The sequence below is a fragment of the Triplophysa rosa genome, linkage group LG14 (assembly GCF_024868665.1).
Source record: "Triplophysa rosa linkage group LG14, Trosa_1v2, whole genome shotgun sequence".
In the NCBI taxonomy this organism is placed as follows: domain Eukaryota; kingdom Metazoa; phylum Chordata; class Actinopteri; order Cypriniformes; family Nemacheilidae; genus Triplophysa; species Triplophysa rosa.
Window position 1 is genome coordinate 20,586,494 of NC_079903.1, and position 21,251 is coordinate 20,607,744.

The 21,251-nt window shown below is 38.7% G+C and overlaps 1 protein-coding gene across 10 annotated transcripts in view; it reads right to left on the reverse strand.

Moving 5' to 3' along the window:
- Positions 1-21,251, reverse strand: part of robo2 (roundabout, axon guidance receptor, homolog 2 (Drosophila)) — a 363,309-nt gene that overhangs the window by 268,309 nt on the left and 73,749 nt on the right. For 7 of the 10 annotated variants that reach the window (XM_057350399.1, XM_057350406.1, XM_057350404.1 and 4 more), the window contains exon 2: positions 2,402-2,467. The exons of the other annotated variants lie outside the window; for them this stretch is intronic. In XM_057350399.1, coding sequence (XP_057206382.1) covers positions 2,402-2,467 — 66 coding nt within the window. The remainder of the gene's footprint in view (positions 1-2,401; positions 2,468-21,251) is intronic. 10 annotated transcript variants of the gene reach the window in all.

Below are 21,251 nucleotides of genomic sequence, written 5' to 3' on the forward strand. Positions count from 1 at the left end.
GCATACAAGGGGACTGAAAAGCTAAGTAGCTTTATATAACACCAGTTACCATTTAGATGCATTCATAATCTGATTAAACATTTCTAGCCAAGAATAGTTTAACAAAGTGTGTTTCATGACTGGAATATAGGTCTTTTTAGCAAATGAAAAACACCCATAAACACTGATAGGTGCGCAATACTCTATGAGTGTACATTAGCCTGATTATCGCTCTTGTAGCTTAGCTGGTAAAACATGATGCTTGCAACAGCAAAGTATACACTTTGCAAATATGTACCTTGAGTGCATTATAGTGCTTTGAATAAAAACATCTGTCTTATGAATATATGTAAATGAACAAATGATAGGACCACTGCCACAGGAGATAAATATGAAAGAGCTGCTGGTAAACAAATACCCTCTGTTTGTAAAGCTACAGTCTTTAACAGAATCAGTGGAGCTCACTAGCAGGGGACACGCAAAGATTAACCCATTTTTACAGCAATGGTTCTGCTGTGGTTACAAACAATTTAATATTTGTAAACTAGATTTGTCTCTATGATATCGTGGTCGCTAGATGTTTAGATTAGAAGAACAATCTAAACATATCCACATAGTTCGGGTTCTCCTTCAAAGCAAGCATAGACGGTTTCCTCGGATGTTTGTTGACGGGTCTTGTTAGTGCCTAATAATATAAGTAGTTATTTTTTATTTATATTCATATTAATTTATACCAGTATTTTGTTGTATAATAGTTGTATTAAATCAACAATTTGATGAATTTTATTGTATATCTTTTTTTATTCCCTTTATATTCATATTAAGTTATATCAGTATTTTATTGTATAATAATTGTATTAAATAAACAATTTGTCACTCGTTTTTAAGTTTAGCCAAATAATAGCTTCATTCTACTGGTAACCCAAAATAATACTGGCAAGACATACTTTTAACTTGCTAGCTAATGTAATTGACTTGTTATTTCTTTTGCTCGTTATCAGAAATCATTTGCAGGAACTAATTTCTTTGCGGATATGTACCGGAAGTTGGGCAACAAAAGCGCAAAATCTATACAGGATTTGTATTACCTGTTTTAATTCCAATTGCATTGAAAAGCAACCACATCAGTCCTATATCATTAAATCAAAATGCATGCCAAAGTGCAATTATTGGTTTAAATAATATCTTAACTCAAAAAATGAGTAATAGCAATAAATATACATTAGCAACAATGATAAAATACCTTGGCAATAACAATAATATTAATATTTTTATTACTTTTTAAATTAAAAATCCTTACAAAAATTAACCATGGTTGCACATACAAATATCATTGTTAATTGTAGCACAACCATGGTTAATTTATTATTTTAATGATTTAAATCTGTAGCAGTGTTTTTTAATTTGTAGTAAAACCATGGTTACTTTTTAAAGGGAAAGCAACATTAAGCAAAACAGGCACCTCTTTAGCAATGCCCTGTAACAATAACAGCCATGGATGTCTAATTTTTTAAAAATGCATTGAGGTGTTTATTTTGATACATTGCCTGGGACAAAAAGCGCTCTGAACTCGCATATTGGAAAGCCGAAATACCGTGGGACACAGACGCCATGTCTGGATTAGGAATGAGCGTGTACTGCAATTGTATAAACCCTGGGAGAAAAAAATCCAGACATGGAGTTGCCACAATGGCACAAGCGAAAAGTTCCTGTCCAACGTTAATTAGAACCCAAAGGAGGAGAAGCTGAAAAATTGAGACGAAGGAAGTTTTCCTGCGAAAAAAAGTTCCTGTGCAGGAATTCAACTGAATATTCAAAATGTCTCATGAAAGATTACAACATTCTCAAATCCTCAAATTTTCAATCGGCCTAGATGATAAATTCAATCAGATTCATCTTCTAATACTATTAAAACGGATAATCCACCCTATCATGAACATCAAAAGAATCAAATGCATCTTTAACGTGATTATCAGCGCCAGATAAGCTCATGAACACTTATAAAACTCTCTCTTGGCCTACTTACTGTTAAATATTTTAGCCCAGTCAATCAGACCACACAACAATATTCTAGGAAGGGACCCCGCTGGATTCAACCGAGACCAGGCCTTCCTTAAGGCAACATCGCTAACATGTAATTAAGGTCAGCATTATGCACACTGAGACGGTTTCTCTACTAATTATCACCGCTGTATGTCTCAGGATTTCTTACGAACGCCTACGCCCGTGAAAAGATCTCATTCTGTACCATTAATCCCCTCAGATAACATCCTTGACATCCTATTACTTTAAACCGTCTGTAAAATTTACAAATAAATCAGTATGCAAAGATAATGCATGCAACGCAAGGAGCTAGAAAGATCTCTACTACGAATCTGCCATCATAAATTTGAGCTTTCTGTAACAAAAAGACTATATTCACGTTCTGCGCAATCTGGATTGTGAACTTCCTCCAAGAAGATTGTCCAATCCCGAAGCAGCACTGAATCTTCTGAAAATAAGTCAAATAATGGCAAATAAAATGACAACAATGACAATAATGGCAAATAAAACAACAACAATGCCTAAAACAACCGGTTTTTCCCCTTCCCGGTGTGAAGGGCTAAATGGAGATTGGGTCTCTGCAATTTACTGTCCTCCAGTAATTAACTTGAAGATGTGGGAGGATTTTGAAGTCTTGGTGAAAATGAGGGAGATAAGAAACCAATGCCCCGGCGTCGGCTTTAGCTCTTCTGCCTTGACGCTGGCCGCAGGCTCAAGAAGATAGCGGAAGCTCTGCTAGTTCCTCTGAGCCTAGCTAGAGAGAACGCACGGTCAAGATCCACAGATAATAGAAGCTGCCAATCACACACCAAGGCTGGATGAAGATGTGGAAATTTAAGAAAGTGAAAACCACGAAGGGGACGTTGTGTGGAGGATTGAGACAGGAAAGGCAGAAATTCAATGTCAGGTAAAATAAACGAGTGGAAAGAGAGAAAAGGAGAACAGAAAAATGAGTTCTTTAAGCTGAACAACTGCAGATGGGACTTTGCCGTTGATCTTTGTATTGTTGTAGAGTTGGAAGAGTCTGAACCCTAAATATACTGTAACAATATTCTTGAATATTCTACAAACAATCACATATAAACAAACATGGTGACTTGCCAAGGGAACCATAATGAAATTTAAAGGGGCTGTTTAGCCCCCCAAAAAATGTGTAATCATATATTAATCCTTATGTCATTAAAACCTGTTCATACTGTTTCTTAACCCCCCCAAAAAAGAAGATTTTTGACAAATTTCTTGGTGGTTTTGCGTTCATATAATGGAAGTCAATGGGGGCCAATGTTGTTTGACTACCAGCATTCTTCAAAATATCTTCTTTTGTGTTCTGCAGAAGAAAGTCATACAGGTTTGGAATGACATGAGTATGAATAAATGATAAAATAATTTTAATTTTGGGTGAACTATCAGTTTTACATTCATAGACTGTATAATTCATTAGGATGTCAGGACACATAGTATAGGATGAGGTTTATGTACAAGCCTTTTCTTTAAGAAACAGAAACATGTAGTGTGCGTTTTAATACATATCACTAACTGTGATGATATTAGATATGAAAGATCTTTATGTTAACATCAACCTAAATAAGTAAACTTCACATATACAATGTAATTTGGAAGCATCAATAGTATGCAACACCAAACACACCAAAACCTTCACCGTGGTCAGCGATCATCAGTCACGTTTAATTTCTATTAGCTACACTTCATTGACATTTCAGACACATTTCTCACTGTCCACACAATTGAAAAGAAGAGATGATGTAGTAATCATGGCTCACGATTCAAACAGAAACTACAGGGGCGATTGATCTGTCCAAATCGTTTCCCAACTCACCCCTCCTCACCCCTAACACTACGTGAAGTATGATACTTTCCAACCCCACAACAAGTTCATCAGAAAAGCATTTTGTTCCTCAATAAAACAAGCACTCGATTGGAACCCATCCAGGCCTTTAGAAAACAACTGAGAATTTTTGATCTTTCGTTTTTCCGTCAAACTGGCGGAAAACTGGAGATAAACACAAAGCACTTTTTATACCTGCCCAACACTGTGTAGCGTTGCTCTCTCACCCTCCGGAGCCAATTTCTCTGTGCCGGGACGTCGGAGAGATAAAGCTAACCGGCAGCCCACTCTAATCTGGAGTCTCTGTGTTTCGGCTTCGTGCCGAGGTGACGTGAAGTCACCTGTGCTTTCCAGGACCAGATAAACCTGACTGTGAGATGGTGATCAAGAGCCATGATTCTCAGGATATGATAACGGGGACAGAAGCATCATCCCCTTAAAAACACACCAGTCTCCCCTCACCCTTTGCCCTGAGGGCACTAGCAGGCTGTCATGAGAAAGGGAGGCGGGCCGACGGGTGGGTTAGGTGAAAGCAAACTCCAAAGCTATAAGAAACAGGGAGAGAGTGAGAAGTGTTCTTTTTTCTATCCTATTGAAGCAGTCCCATGGAGCTCCCCGGTGCAGACTAACACACACGCTGTTTCCTTTTATTCCGTTGCACTTAAACATGCACAGCATAGCTTTGAATTATTTACCACCAGGTATTCTTTCCTACCGCTCCGAGCTGCTGCCAAGGGTTTTATGATGAATATTTTCCTTTCTTTCCCTGCTCTCCATCTAACATCAGGAAAATGGGGGTCGGGAAGAGATGGGAAACATGTCACTCTTCTGCCTGTTAGCCTTGAACCCGCCGTGCATCACCCACCATGTACCGCGTGACTTTAATCATGTTGCACGCCGACAAAACCATCTCCTTTCTACCTTTGACATGTGATTCCTGCATTGTTTGGCTAACTGAGTGTCTCGCGTTTGTGCAGGTATGAAGGGCTGCTTTAGCTCTGTAATCAAATGCAAATGGTTAGCACTACGGTAATGAGATTATTCAAATATGGCAAATATATAAATGTCCGCTTTCGGCTTACATCACCCAGTTCTGGACGTATCCAACTGAGGCATCGCTGTAAAGAGAGAGAGGCATATTAAAAGCTATATATCTGGATATAGCTGAGGTATCAGAAGGAGGATCGGCAGCAGATTATCTTTTGTATCGGTTCCGCCAGTTCTAAGATCTTAAAGGACCTTGCTAGTCCACCAACTATTACACACAAACAAAGATCAAACTGACCAATTGGTTTTAATACACCGATATATCGGTAAATAATCGGTATCGGTCCGTAGTTTAAAAAAAGCCAATGTCAATCAAAGGAGGACAGGAAAATGCAATGAATTTGTGCTCTGTATATAGAAAATGTTAAGAAACATCACCAGTTTAATTATATAAATGAATAACATTCAGAAATCGTAATTTCTATCTTCAGAATTGGTAACGGCAGATATCACTCTGAATAATCGGTATCAGTGGAGAAATTTAGGATCGCTGCACCTCTACTTTCAACCCATGGTTGGGTAAAATATGGACAGACCCAACCATGGACTGATTACATGAGGTCTGGCTGAAAGCTGTACATTTTAATCAGTTTATGTGTTACCCTCTATGTTCCGCTGCTTTCAAGAAACATCACTGGTGAGTGACTAGTCTATATTTCATGAGCATCATTACCCAGGACTCTGTGTAAATGAACTAATTGCCTCTTTACAAATTCCCTTTGATAACAGAGAGATTTTGTCTCCATTAATGAACTGTTGTTCAGTGCATTATTTAAAAAACCCAGAAAAGGTGGCGGGGAAACTTGGCCGTCTCTCAAAACACCAGGCTGAGTAATTGCGACACAAATGGGAACATCAGGGTTTCATGATTTGCACAATGCCAGTCAGCAGCTAGCCGCATGCAATTGCGACTCTCGACGGCCATGAAAATGTGGGATGCCGTTTCGGCTCGGGCACTACGGAGTGAAGTTACACCTCTCCGGAGCCGGGCTTTATGAGAACTGACAGGTTCTCCGGCTTTTCACGGCACCTCGGAGACCCTGATTTTCAGTGCAAGTGTGCGCAGCAGGTTCAGTGATTCTGCACAAACTCTGCCAGGGAAAGCACACCCTCCCCTAACTGGTTTTCTGCACATCAGCAGGTACTAAACACAGCTCAACTTCTCAAGATCGCTGATGCTAAATGAAATAAAGAATCATTTATAAAGCAAATAAGCCCTGTTAATATCCGCATTAATGTCTGTCTCGGGTAACATTGAGTTTAATTTTGATTCTTGCTGAGCAAAATCTATTTCTATCAGGCGGACCCTTTAGACACATGAGGAGGGATGTATCAGACACCAGACCTGAGTGCTCCTCGCTGTGTGCGGATCTTCACAAAGTAGCTCTAGAAACATTAAAAAAATGAAATATATAAAATATATATCTTCATTAGACATCTTCTTTGAGGGCATCTCATTTAAAAGACTTATATAAATGCATAAGGTAAAGTGTATATTTCACATTAATGCATAATTTGGTTGCATCAGTGGTTCATTTTAGGGCTGTTTCACAGCAAATGCCAACAAACACTCACCAACAAACTTCTTTCTAAATCCAACAGCCATTGAAAGACAATGTTTGTTGAATTGCGTGAATAGGCCTTTAAAAAGTTTAGTAGTGTGACAAAGTAATTTTTAATACTACAATATATACAGTATATATATATATTATGTAGTTTATTAATTAATATGAAGTTATAAAACTTATAATTAAAAATCATAATAGTGCTGTTCAAAATAAGTTCAATAGAAAATAGCATGTCACCTCACATGACATGTCAACCATCCAAATACTAAGACCTGCCATAGATAAGAATACAAATGAAGAATACAAGTTGAATACAGACTTATTTTGCTTAACATGTTTTAACCAATTGTAGTTCTGCAAAAGTTAATACTCTTTATCTACATTATTCTGATAATTGGGTTTCTTTGCAAAAAATAGCAAAACAAAATGCAAAAACAAAACAGAACCTATTAGAATAATCCTCAAGTCTTTCAAGAAAAGACATAATTACTTCTAACTGTTATCATTTATTGCTTTAACACAAACGATTCTGAACGACTGAGAAGATTATGACACAATCCATCAAGGCGACCATCAGAATCAGAAACAACGCTTTCATTGAAATGACGGACGTTTCGTTCCTCTGGGGTCGACCTGGGCCGAAGCGATTTTATTTATTTATTCAGCCTCCTGTCGCACGCATCTGCGACACCCTGAGCTAGAACTTGCAGAGTTGGACATTCTTATCGAAAGTAGTGATGCCGCTGTTGCTGATCTGTTAATCAGATTTCATCCTCGGCTCCATGGATTAGAAAACCGAAAGGATTCTGCAGTCACGCTTTATCGTTGTAGCGTGAATATGACGCTCTGACTGAATCCAGACTCATACAAGTTTGACATGGCAATCTCACATCGCTGCCTCAGGTAAAATGTAAATATGTATATAAATAGCAACGGGGGCATGTGAAAGCTCGGAGGAAACTTATTGCAGCCTTTTTGATCTTGCACAGATTGATAAGCATTGCGTCACATGACTGTGCCCAATTTCCGGCAGATGTGCACTCTCTTCAAAACATGCTGCACAGGTGAATATTACTGGTATTATTATTAGAGAAATAATCAATGGCCACCAGCCAACATTTAAAGAGATTTAAAAACCTGATGGACGATCAAATGTTTGTCTCTCACGAATAACTTTCCAATAACTTATATCTCAAATGCATCACATTGGTCATCTCCATACATGTACCTTTTCTGAGGTAAACCTTTTCTTTACAATGAACATAATAAGCGCAAATATTTCATATTAACCCTGCAGTACAGAAGATCATTGCTCAAAATAAGGCTCGTGGGTGAGCAGTCAGACTATTTGGCCATTATCAAACAGTGTTGGGTGTAACTAGTTACTAAGTAATTAGTTACTGTAATTTAATTACTTTCCCCTTGAAAAGGTAATGTAAGGGATTACTCTTATTTTTTCTGTAATTTAATTACAGTTACTTCTGATGTAATTAAACTAAATACTTTGTGTAATATGTGTGTGCAATAGTGGAATTGACATCAAAATTCAAAGTCTAACTTTAAAATCTGTGCTTTAATGTATAATTCTCACATTTGTAATACTTTGGTCAGTTAATAATACTACTTTATGTAGTTTAATATTATTTATTTGAATGAATTAAATAAGCCGTTTCATGTCTATCCTTCAATCACTTAACTAATCAAGGTTGATGTAGGATATAGAAAGTAATTAGTAATTAAAATAAAGTAACTAAATACTTTTTGGAGCGAGTAATTTGTACAGTAATCTAATTACACTATTGAATATGTAATTAGTAACTAGTAATTAATTACTTTTTCAGAGTAACTTACCCAACACTGTTATCAAACAAAATAACCAAAAATGTTCCTGGATAAACATCCAAAATCACATTGTAACTGAGGATCTCTGCCATTACGATAGTTACAGTAGTCTAAATAACTGTTCTTTGCACATCACATACAAGTTATGTCGTAGAACGAAACACAAACTTTATGTTTCTAGTTATAGGAAAAACAGCACCGAATTTGTATTTTATCTCTTACTCCATGAAAAGAATAGATGAAAGACCTCCACATCCAGTTATATGGATTATTAAATTGAAATTGTATTTTAACTGCCCGTCTTATACGAGGCACTGGGTACATTTCACAGTTCGGTTACAAAGTAGATTCTGGCACAGAACAAATAAAGCGATAATAAAGAGCTTTCAGATCTTACAGAATCCAACTGCACGGCTGAATAATGAAACTGCATCAACTCACTTATACTCCTAACGTGCTGAATATATTGATGCGTGACCCGCTGACCCTTTGCATTGATACATTATACATGATCTGTGAGTTAAACTGTTTTCCATATCCCATAGCACATGGCAAAGACAGAAGCATCTAAACAGACAGTGCACTCCTGAACTCATATAACTGCATGTAATGCCATAGCAGGAACATAGATATCAATATTCACTAAATGTTCTAAATGTTATTGTAATAGACAGGTATTTGATATCTTCTGCATTAGTGTGGCAGTAGGAAAAATCAATTTTAGATTTTAGTCACTAGAATTATCTTCAGTGAAAAGAGGAACGAGGAGTCCAGCAACAGATGGTGCAGCCCCCACAGAGCCCTGATCTCACCATCATTGAGTCAATCTGAGATTACATGCAGAGACAAAAGCACCTGAGACGGCGTAAATCAATAGAAGAACCGTGGCAAATTCTCCAAGATGCTTGGTGCAATGCTGTTTGAAGAAAAAGGGTCGCCCCTAAATATTGATTTCAACTTTTAATGTATTTATAATAAACTTATTTCGTCTATAAAAATGAATCATGCCATTATTTTTTAGAACATCCTCACCATGCTGTTTTGATATTACTTAAACGCAAGAAATTGGCTGTAGATTTTTAAAAAAGCCATTAAAGGAAAAGTTCATCTCAAAATCAAAATTGTGTTATTTTTACTCACCCGCATGACGTTCAACACGTTTCAAGACCTCCCGGCATCTTCGGAACACAAATAAAGATATTTTCGGTGACATCCGAGAGATTTCCAGAATGTCCAGAAAAGTACTAAAGACATCGTTAAATTGGTCCGTCCGCTCATAGTGGCTCAATTGAATTTTTTCAAAGCAAAGAGAATACTTAATGTGCGAAAAACAAACCAAACTGTGAGAAATAAAGTATTCCAAAATGTCAATGTATAGCATCGTATTTACAAATTGTCCTCATAAAAATGACTAGAAATTAGAAGTGGGCAGGGTTCACATAGCCTACGTTTGACCATTTACAGTAGGCTAACATGGTGCGTGGAAAAGGTTCTTTCAGTTTGCTTTAAGGATAACAAACAGAACTAATATGAAAAATATTTACTCCAGCGTCCAGCAAAAATAAGAAGGCCTAGAGTCATGCTGCCCTATGAAAAGACATTATGTTAATTGTACACTCTCATTCACACTGTGCCGCTCTGTAATCGTTTAAATGCAGATCACATAACGGCAAACGATAGCAAAATTAGTTTAAGTGGACGTGAAACCGCTTCTCAGCCGAGAAGCACTAATACAGTATTCTGAGCAACCTGCCGCTTGAATTAACACGCAGGAATGATTTATGGACGAGTGCTATTGCAAAACATAGATGCCTGTGGACCAGTCAGGGTGTTTCGGTAAGGGACCGGGTGTTATAATCGCTTTTAGTGTGATGTCTCTGAGCTTCAAAAACCACGGTTGACATCAGACGCTGCTCGATTCAAAGAATGCGTCAGATGTAATGCCTCCATCAAAGACTAACCACTTTATTTCATCCACACAGCTTGAACACTCGCCACACGCAGGTGTCAGGAGTATACAGCACTCGCTTTAGTCGCCTTAAAGGCTTGTAACTACAGAGCTAAATGAACGACGGCAACTCAAAATTACACACTTTAATGGAAACTCTAATGCTATTCATTACAAATTATGACATTAATCAAAGAAAATAAATGTACAATTACACTGTGACAGCATGCTACTGCCAGCAATGCGATAATCGCTGCTGTACACATTACGTTTATATTCTACACTATAAAGTGCTCACTAACACGTAAAGCATAATGTCAAATGCAATCACAAACACAAATTCACACAATGAAAGGTTACAGCTACTTAGAAAATGCAGTAAATTAATTGACATTAACTATTGATGTAATGAGTTGAAGTACATTATGTAAAGAAAGATACTGCAATAAGAGAGACATAAAACTAGCAGATATTAAAAAAAAATCAATTGTACACTATAGTGCCACAATAGTAATACAATAATATTAAAGACCACTTTGCAAAATGTAAACTTTGGGCTTCAGTTTTTATTTATTTATTATTATTATTATCTTACATCAGTGATGCGCGGATGAGCTCTAACGTCAACCGAACCCACGATTGTCTAAAATTTAAACATCTGCAACCGCCGCCACCCGACATCACATTTCATTTTTTAATTCTCAGCGTTATGCGTTTGCATCGCACAAGCAGCACGAGAGCTCAAATGGAGAGTTTGGGATCTGTGGCGCATGTGAATTTGCATTCCGTTAGTTTGAATACAGTAGATTAATAAGCAAAACCTCTTCAAGAAGCTTATTGTGCTTTCGAGTAGGCTATACAACTTCCACATTGCTTTTTGGAGCGTGTATAGTGTGCGTTACCTCTCCTACCCGAAGGCCGAGCGATCGCCATCAAACAGACAATTTTCAATCTGCTTTTAAACACAACAGAAAATACCTAAGAGAAAAAAATACGACAGGTGAAAAGCCCCTGACACCTGCGTACTAAAACTCATTCTTGTCTAAACTTTAAACAGAGAGAGAGAGTGAGAGAGGGTAGAGAAGTTAGAGAGCAAGTGTGATCTGTGACATTTAAGGTACTGTGAAGGTGAGATGCTGCGGGCGTACGGTGTGAGTGACAGGTGATAAATGCAGCGGTCAGCCTGCAGCTCTGCCGCACGCGCTAATCGCAAGAAAACCTTTGACGGCATGTCCCACCTGCCACCAACCCCCCGCCCTCTCAAAATGTACACTTTCACCTATAATTACACCGCATACTGACTGAAACATTCATTTAGCTGACACAAAACAGTAAATGAATGAAACAAACGTCCCTTTTACATAAAACAAATGCTCTCGTTCACCTTCCGATGTGTGTTTTTAAACAGATCCCAGGGCCACCTTTTCTGTTTGCGTTTTCCTCCGTCGGCCATTTGTACGTGTCTAAAGCAAAAAAGGAAGTGCCAACAAACAAGACATCCATCACCGTGACAGACAAAACAAATTACACACAGAAGAGAGCTTTAATGTATCACCCGGGCTAATAGTGTCAAGGCCGGCTGCCGTTGAACCTGCGCTATCGCCTGCGCCTGTTCATCCGCTCCGGTTGCTTTCAGATTCACGGCCAACCACGAACCACTGCTGTGAGCTCACACTTCAAAATCACTTAAGTTTGGTCAACACATGCTTTATTTGTTTGTTTTTGTATCACGTTGAGGGTTTGTCACATACATCAAGGACGGCTGTATAGGGAGGCTCAGAGATGACATATTTTTGTATGCAAAGTCTATGGGTTTCTTGAATGGGTTTTTGGTAAATCGCCCGAAATAAGGTCTGTGGTAAACAAAACATCTAAATATTTCCACGTTTTATTCTATGACATAAAACACACCAATTATAACCCGCTTGTGATTTTTTAAAGCCTTATTGTGTCTTAAAAACGGCAGTTGCTAACAAGTTGCTAAAAGTGACGTTAGACATCATCGCGCATGTAAAGCTCACAAATAATGCAACATGGGCACACAACTCTTAAAACGTAGATGTGGATTCATTCACGGAGTAATTACTTTACAGGGAACACATTTTTAAGAAAGTTTGAAAGAGTTGTCGGAGGCTTGGTGGTGACGTTGATATCGAGCGACCTTAAGTATAGTCAGCATCATGTTAGCCTTTACTTCTGCCGATTGTATTTCGGCTTCAAAAGTAACAAATGTGGTGTTCATTTGTAAAGATTATCTTGATAGACAAAACATGTAAACATCATAAACCGTTGTAAATCACAGAGCTTATTTTTTTGCGATTTTCCATAAGTCTATGGGAAAAATGCATAGGCTTTCGGTCGAGGGAACCATCGCGGCGCTTACTTCCAGGCAGTGTTGGGTGTAACTAGTTACTAAGTAATTAGATACTGTAATTTAATTACTTTTCCCTTGAAAAAGTAAAGTAAGGGATTACTCTTATTTTTCTGTAATTTAATTACAGTTACTTTTGACGTAATTAAACTAAATACTTTGTGTAATATATGTGTGTGCAATAGTGGAATTGACATCAAAATTCAAAGTCTAACTTTAAAATCTGTGCTTTAATGTATAATTCTCACGTTTGTAATACTTTGGTCTAAAATACTTTGGAATTAAAAGAGCCCTTTCATGCCTATCCTTGAATCACTTAACTAATCAAGGTTGATATAGGATATAGAAAGTAATTAGTAATAAGTAATTAAAAACTTTTTGGAGAGAGTAATTTGTACAGTAATCTAATTACACTATTGAATATGCAATTAGTAACTAGTAATTAATTACTTTTTGAGAGTAACTTACCCAACACTGCTTCCGGGTTAGCCTACAAAAATACATCATCTCTGAGGTACTGGAATAGGAGACTATTTCCTTTAAAAGCTTTTTCTTTTTACCACAAAATGTGCTCGAAAACAAAGCGCAAGCACAACAACATCGCATAAAGTGCAATACGCCCTTTTCACATGACGTCACGCATCTTCCGTTCTGCCGCGAAGCAGTGTATCATTACTTCCGCTAGCACTCCAGTTCATAAGGTGGCGGTAATGCACCTAAGCTGATTTGCCAACCGCCAGTAAAACTCAAGAAGAAGAAGCTACTTCCGCTAGCGCCTCAGAATGGAGTTTACCAAGTGGCTTGCACATCTGCCACAAATACGTCTAGATGATGTACGTCTTGCAGACAAATTTTCGCTAACGACAAGATCAAAGCTAGAGAAAAGATACAAATTCTTTGTTGAACAGTACCTGTTTGATTATGAAGGTAAATGTTTTGTTTTCTTTTTGTGTTAGTGAAGGTGCTAGGATAAGTACTTGAATAGGTGTTCTGTCAGTTTTTTTTCTCACTGTTGTTAAATTCCAGCGCGACGGCAAAACGGAAGTTCTTCTTCTTCTTCTTTTTCTTTTTCTTTTTCTTCTTCTTCTTGTTTGTTGCAAGACGGATGTTATGATACACTGCTTTGCAAAAAGGCGGAAGTTAAGTGACGTCATTGTGAAAAGGGCGTATAGACCGGCAATCCCCAACTAGGAGATCTTCTACCTCACAATTTATTCAAGCAATTTCAAGCTAAACGTATAAAACAGAAAATATGAAGAAAAAAAACGATATGTCAATCTAACATGTTTTGGTACACGTTATATGTATAAAAAAATGAATCGGTATGTGTTTAGGCCTATTCACACCAAAGCGATTTTCCAACAATTTTTCCTGACAAACGATAAAACATTGACAGCTAATCAAAATCCATTAAAGTTTAAAGGGCGTACATATATAAAATGTAGAAACTGCAGCACAAAGGTTTAGAATAAATTAATACCACGTATAGATATTTTTATAGTTATCTTTATATTCATTGTTTTTGGGGTATGCAAATTTTTGAGATTTGTCTGGATGACACTTGAAGCAGAATGTTGAGAGATTTTAGTGCTTTTCAAATGTTTCAGAAAAAAAATCAAACAATGCATTTGCAAAAAGAAAAAGTAATGATAAAGATATCCAGCATAATTTCAGTTAAACACTGCTTGTCATTGAGGCTTATCGATAACGTTTTAGAGGTAACAAAAACCCCAAAGTCTGTAAAACACTGCAACAGAGTGCTTAACTTTGTACCGGCTCTTTAAATTAACACTTGAGTCTTGTGTGGCAAAAACTAAGCGTGATATATAATGATTCAGCTACCCGAGCGGGCCAGCGTGGAGCGGTTGGATGGCTACCCTGGTCTTTGTAAAGCCAATGAAAGTGTAATTACATGCCTTTGGCTTTGGTGACAATGCATGGCGCTGATGACAGCCACCAGGGCCGGGACAAGGCAGGAAGGATTACAGTCACCCAGCCTCGAGCTCGGCCCAGGGGCCGCGTCACCTCGGCAAGGGTCACCTTGAACGCAGCCTTACAATTTTACCAGTCATTAAACACTAAATCCAGTCTCCACGCGCACCTTCCTCATCATCGCTCAAAACTGACAAGGCCGTCACATTAGGACACCAGCTCCACCGCCGAGCGAGAGACGAGAGCAGATAAACTGGGTTCAGGAGCGCTTTGTAGCTAACTGCTTTTGACATAATAATGTTGGGTACTCAGCACCGTTTCGACTGTACTCTTGCCAAACAGATTATGGACCTGAAACTCAAAAACAAGCCATCGAAATGAACATTTATTCAAATGTATATGAGAAAAAAGACATTTTAAGTTCAGTGTCTCGCACGCAACAATACTTTGTTCCTTGATTTTTCATTTTGCAGAAGTCTTCGCAACAGAAAGTTGACGTACAGTAGTTAAAAGCACGCGTTGACGTCTCTTACTTAATATTCCTCGTGTTCAATAACCGAAGCAGCGAGCATCCCATATTCAGTAATAGGGAGATATTTTTCAGACCAGACAAAGCGCCCATGATAAATAGGACAATAAACATTCTAATCTAATATGGCAGACGTGCGCAGGAGGCTAATGGGCTGGTGAAAATGAGCTTGGTGTACACAGGGACATCTCCTCAAGCAGGCCGGCAAAGGATTAGCAAAGATGCGCAGTTTACGCCCAAGCACTCATTTACTAGCAAAACTCTCTTTTATTTGGTTTTCTGGTGGGTGCGGAACTATAATAAGTAACAGAAACTAGGGCCGAGTGGAATGACGGCATCGCGGTGACGGTATTATCTGTCAACTGCTGTAGGGATTTAAGTTGTCTGCATGTGAGAGCAATGAAGAAACAAGGATGAGCGTGAAAATATGGAGCGGGACGTGCTTGATATTAAAAAAGTTATTAAAAGAGCAGCAAGCCCTGAGAGAGAACTTAATGCGATGCGAGCGTGCCGTCTGACTGGAGGTTGCGTGGCTTTCTGTAGGGCTGTGCTTATGAGAACTCTGGGGTGCCTGAATGGTCAAAAGGACTGAAAAACTCTAATGAAAATGCTTTTGGTGAGTATACAATACAGCAGGTTATGCCTTAAGTTAATGTAAACAGACAGAACTAGAACGGGATGTGACAAATTATTGGATATGTTAAGTTAAAAATGTACACTGCTTCTGTCCACAATGTCATCGATATTAATCAAACAACCGAATTAAAAGAGAAAAAACGCTCAGAAATCACTCTCAGAATGAACAACGCTGAGATCTAACGGCTATATTTAGACCACAGCTTTGGAGTATTTTTAGAGAGAAAGTGAAAAAGACTACACACGAAAGCAAACCAGAACTGTTGTCAAACACAAAGAGACCAGAAGATCGTCTCAAATACGAACGAGGCTTCACAAATTTCTGTTATTTTTGGTAGATTTAGTCTTTACTCTGTCACATCAACACCATACGAGTCCCAAACGTGCGTAACCTCTCTTTAAGATTTCAATCTAAAAGTTTTGTGACATTTCAAGCAAGCAAACTCTTACGCTTCTGAGACGGATTTCTACATCAGAGATGTGCGGTGAATTAAAAAGACCCGTTTCCTGGAGTCTGGGTATCATGTGGGTGTTATTTAATATTCAACATCCTGGTTATACAACTTCTTAGGGCTTTTTTTTTTACGTGAAATTCATTAGTCTGGTGCTGCGGCTCCCCGGAGCACCTAAAAGCTTTCAACAAAATACATTTTGATTGCACAATACCCAAAATAATCTCTTTAGAACCAGAAGCGTGTATTCACAGTTGCTTTTAACAGGCAAAAAGTTGTACGCCCCGAAAACTTTTTCTTTATTCATGAACGATGCTTAAACAATGATTTGTGAAATGGGCGAACGTGAAACGGCCAAAGTAAAAAAGACCTATGTGCAACTGTAAATTCAGCCTAACACGAGTTCAGCCCCGACTTGCCAAATTTCTGGCTAAAGCAGTAATAAATCATCTTAAAAGCAGTGCAAGATAATGTAAGTCATCAAATATTAATGATAATAGGTAATCTTCATTTATCAATGTGACCACTGATAGCCTGAAGTTATTTTATCATTGCAGTCTATTAGTGCTTAAATTAAGGTCTTAAGGGTTAATGAAGAGTGAATACGTTTTGTTAATAATGCAGAAATATCATATGGCAGATAGGACGATCCCTGGGTCATGACAGGATTTTATCAACACAATAGAATACAACTAGAGGAACTTCCACTGCTTGACTGATTTTTCAATTTACGCTTATCTTTGTGCTTTCTATTACAGTTTAGGAGGATATGAACTTCTATACGACGGTAACAATAGATATCTAACCTTAAGAGCATTTCTCCCCAATCAGCGACTAAAAATGTTCTTTCACTGTACAAATTCTCAGAGAACTCATCTGAGTGTCTGCAGACCCCACCAACAACAGAAAAGTTCCTTATGCTGTCTGGTCCTGATGCGCGCAGATCCCTCACGGTACGATTTCCCAGCACTCCTGCATGTCTCTAGAACGTTGCTTTCCCACTGCTTCCCAAACGTTATCGGATAAGACAGAAACACAGAGCATTTGGAGAAAAAGCAGGCCTTGGCGACTGCGCTAACAATGTATAATTTAATCCGAGGCTGTGTTCCGACCCTCCGTAGACCCGCAGCAACTCCTCCCCGAGTCTTTGCATTATTCAAGCTAATGGTGACCCTGAAATAGAAAAACCGCTTCTTATCTCTTCAAAGTTTCATAGCGCCGAGCCTTAGAGAGTAGAAGGGAAGTACACGCAAAAAAACGCGAGTGACATGTTTGCGCTAATGCAAGCAGAAAGATGCTTTTGGCCTAGAGAGCGTCAGTGTCCGTGCAGGCGGTGGAGGGATCTCATTGGACGAGGAAGTGACATAATTCCTTGAGGGAACTTCTGGCCTAACGACAGCTGGTGATGTTTCGGTCTAATGACATGATTTGGGTTGTGACGTAATTTGAAGAACAAGGAAGAGGGTCATTGGACACTGTTGATCCTGTAGGGGCCTTTTTAAGGAAGATCAAGACGTAGTGATCAAGTTCGGGAGCCAAATCTCGAGTCACATCAAAATAATGACAAGTCTAATGAAGTTAAACTATATGAGACACATGAAAATAACTAACAGGGAAATAAACAGAGAGATTTTAAAGAGGCTGTGGAAGGTCTGTTGACGTGTATTACAAAACCCTATTAGTGTAGATGATGGCCAGAAAAATAAGATTAAAAGACAGTGACTACAAAAGCTTCTCACTTTTAGGATTCAACATAGTAAAATATAAAATATCACACTCAATTAGATTACCAGCCCGACCATCTGTGGGTGCATCTCCCAGGACAGGCAAACAGACCAAAACCAGACTGGTCCTTTGGTGTTATGTTATGATTCATACGAAAAAGGTTTAAAAATAGTCCTGTGTTACCTTTTTAACATTGACTACCAGCCAAAGGTTTGGACACTGATTCGTGAATTTTGTTTCTCGTGATCTTTTGCTTGAATTTATGAAATTTGTAATTCCTTTAAAGTAGTAATCCACAATTTTTGTGCTTCTCTATAACCATCTCTGTATAAACAGTAAAAAAAGTTACTTTACGTACTTGCCAAATGACAAAGACGTACCCAATTATTATATAATAATAATTGATAAATTATTATTATATGCTTACTGTGGTGAATCTGCGTAAGGTAAGGAGACAGCTTTCAACACTGATTTTTTCCTTCTACCTTCTCAATAACAGTTACAGATTGCATATTTAAGAAATATATAAATAAACGTAAAAATGATAATTTCTCAAATCTATTTTTACTTTTAAAGAATTAACTTGACCTGATAGCGAACAGTTAATGAGTGCTGAGAACAGATTGATACTGCCTTTGATGCTTTAAAGTATAAATCAATAAGGTACAGATAAAAATAAGAACATTATTTTTTCGGTCAAAACATCTATTCCATACTTACCGGACGATTTGACATATCATTCATGTTCATTGTGCATTACTAAAATAAAGCGTAACACTTCGGGTTAAAGTATGAGCAACAGTGATGCCCCATTAATAAACATGAGCAGACGTGCCCAAACTTTTCTGGTAACGTGTATTAAAAGTTCCCTACGGTTCCTTCAACATTATTCATATCATTACCATCGTGCTGTTGATGCTGCTGGCCAATGAACCATTTTGGACTAGTGCTAGTGTGTGTTCATTTCAAGAAAGTGTAAACGAGAAAGAAAGAAAGAGAGGGAGGGAGACAACTCCGAAAGACAGAGTAAGAGAGAGAGAGCAAACAGGAGAGCAGCAATGAATAGAAGCCGGGAGTGAGCGGGTCTTATGTCGTAAAATCTACATCCTCATATCCATCAGCCTCTGCTGTCATTTCACCCACATAAAATCCCCCATAAAGCTGTGATACTGTTGGGAACGCACCCCACTGCAATTAGACAGAAGCTTCATTAGAGAGAGTGTGACGGAAATGGCAGCGCTGAGCGGAAGGGGCAGAACGGGGCAGATGTGCTCTACTCACACCGTCCAACGTGGACAAATATTTCACTCCTACTGTCCGTCAGGAGCCGAAATAAAAATAACACGGTGGTTTAATGATTAAATATCAGCTTCAACATGAATTATAGTTACATGCACAAGTCAAACTAAGGATTTGAGTAAGTGGACTGTAATGTGGAAAAAATGGCTGGATGGTATGAAGGTGATTTTTATATTCAGTGTATTGCAGTATGTAAATAAATAGGTGTGGTTAACTCATGTGCTATATTTCGTCGATGTCCTTCCAAAACCTTGCATGTCCATTTCTTTTTCAGGAAATGGAAAAAACACTGTACTTTTTTAATGATGAAATACTGTGTTGCCAAAGTTGACATGCACTTTTTATTCGTTAGATATTTGCAAAACCCAGTGACAAACATAAAGGATGACTAATAATGACAAAAATCACAAAATATTGAGATACAAGGTTTCAGAAGGACAGCAGCGATTTGTAAATTACTCATAACCTTGAAAGAGGTTGAAACAGGTTTCTAGTCATACGCCGTATTACGTCCAAGAAGCAAACTCATTTTCACAAACTGTAAATGATGAGTAGCTTGTCATCCTACGTAGCTTTTCCAGCACTGACCATATAATGGGAGTCAACATGGGTTTGTAGTGATAAAAACAAAATCACAGAAACAATAAGATCATATACTAGACAAAATCTAGATTTCACAGGCCACCCAAACTTCACAAAGGCATCATCATTCGTTTGTTGTGATTCTTCCTTCAAGGAGTATCTGCGTGTCTATGCATGCACACACAAGCGTATCAGACCCCATAGACCAGCACACTTCAGCTCTCCAGAAAGACATCATTACCAGTTATAATAGCGGCGATCAGGTTGGGGGCACTCTGTGAAGATGTTGCGACACTGATGGCGAGGGTAGAAAATAATTGAATGTGCCATTGTTGCGAGGCGCTCGGTGAGCAAAGCGTTCAGAGGAACTGAGAAATTATTATTCTCTTGTGCACAGTTGGTATCACTTGTCTCGCAGGCACATAATGGAGAGCGTGGAGACAGCCGCAGAGATCTGGTCCGCGAGAGAGAGAGCCTAAAATCCAATTCCGCACAAGCTGCAAGTTGTGAGAATTGTTAATTGTCTCTCCGATTCTACCCGCTCTGAAAATCTAGCCACCCAGGACCCCTAGACTCCCACCTCGGAGACTAGCGGAAAGGGTGGCGAATTGAGGTCCGTAAGCAAGGCGCTTTTTTCCTCATTAGACCGGAGGCACCAGCAGCGACTTGCGTGAAGATTCTCCACGGTCGCGAGCAGACGGAGACCTGAGGGGAACATTACACTTCCGAGCGCCGGGATTACGTTCATTTTCATGGACTAGACCGTCACGACAAAACCAGACGGCCAAGCGCACAGCAAGCGCATTAGAATTCAGCATGGTTTCGAAGGTGTGCCATCTCCTCTCAGCAGGAGGCCTACAGGTCCTCTCGCGGTTCGCCATTTGTCATGTGGAGGGTCTGTATTTCAGGGGTTCAGTGACCATGAGAGTGGAGAAGGGAAATAATATCAGGTGGGGAGGATATTTTGAAGGGAACATTGGGTTCTGGTCTCAAACAGATGGAGGGTGACATTGAGTGGGTTCGGTTTGCCCTCTAAACACCATGCCCCTCCGGTGGCCCTGGAGAATAAACCTCTATTAGGATGGAGAGATTGACTGGCACATTTACATTTTGTGAGGATATAGCTGTGTGTTTTTATGTCAGGGAGAATATGAGAGAGGAAGAAAAAGTGAAAGATAGCAGAGGTCTGACTATGACCCATGAGAAATGCCTGCCATCAGAAAGTCCACAGTGACAGTCACATTAAAACAAATGGGGAGACAACAAACTTGAATTTCATTTTAGATAACCTGAGAGAGAGTGGATGGACAACAGAGGAGTGCAGATGCTAAGTACAGTTACATTCACATGCAAAATGTGACACATGGATGACCTAGGCTTAAGATGTTAATGGTGTTAAGAGCGTCTATTGTTAGAAATGATAGTAAATGATGAAACTTTAAAATTAACCTG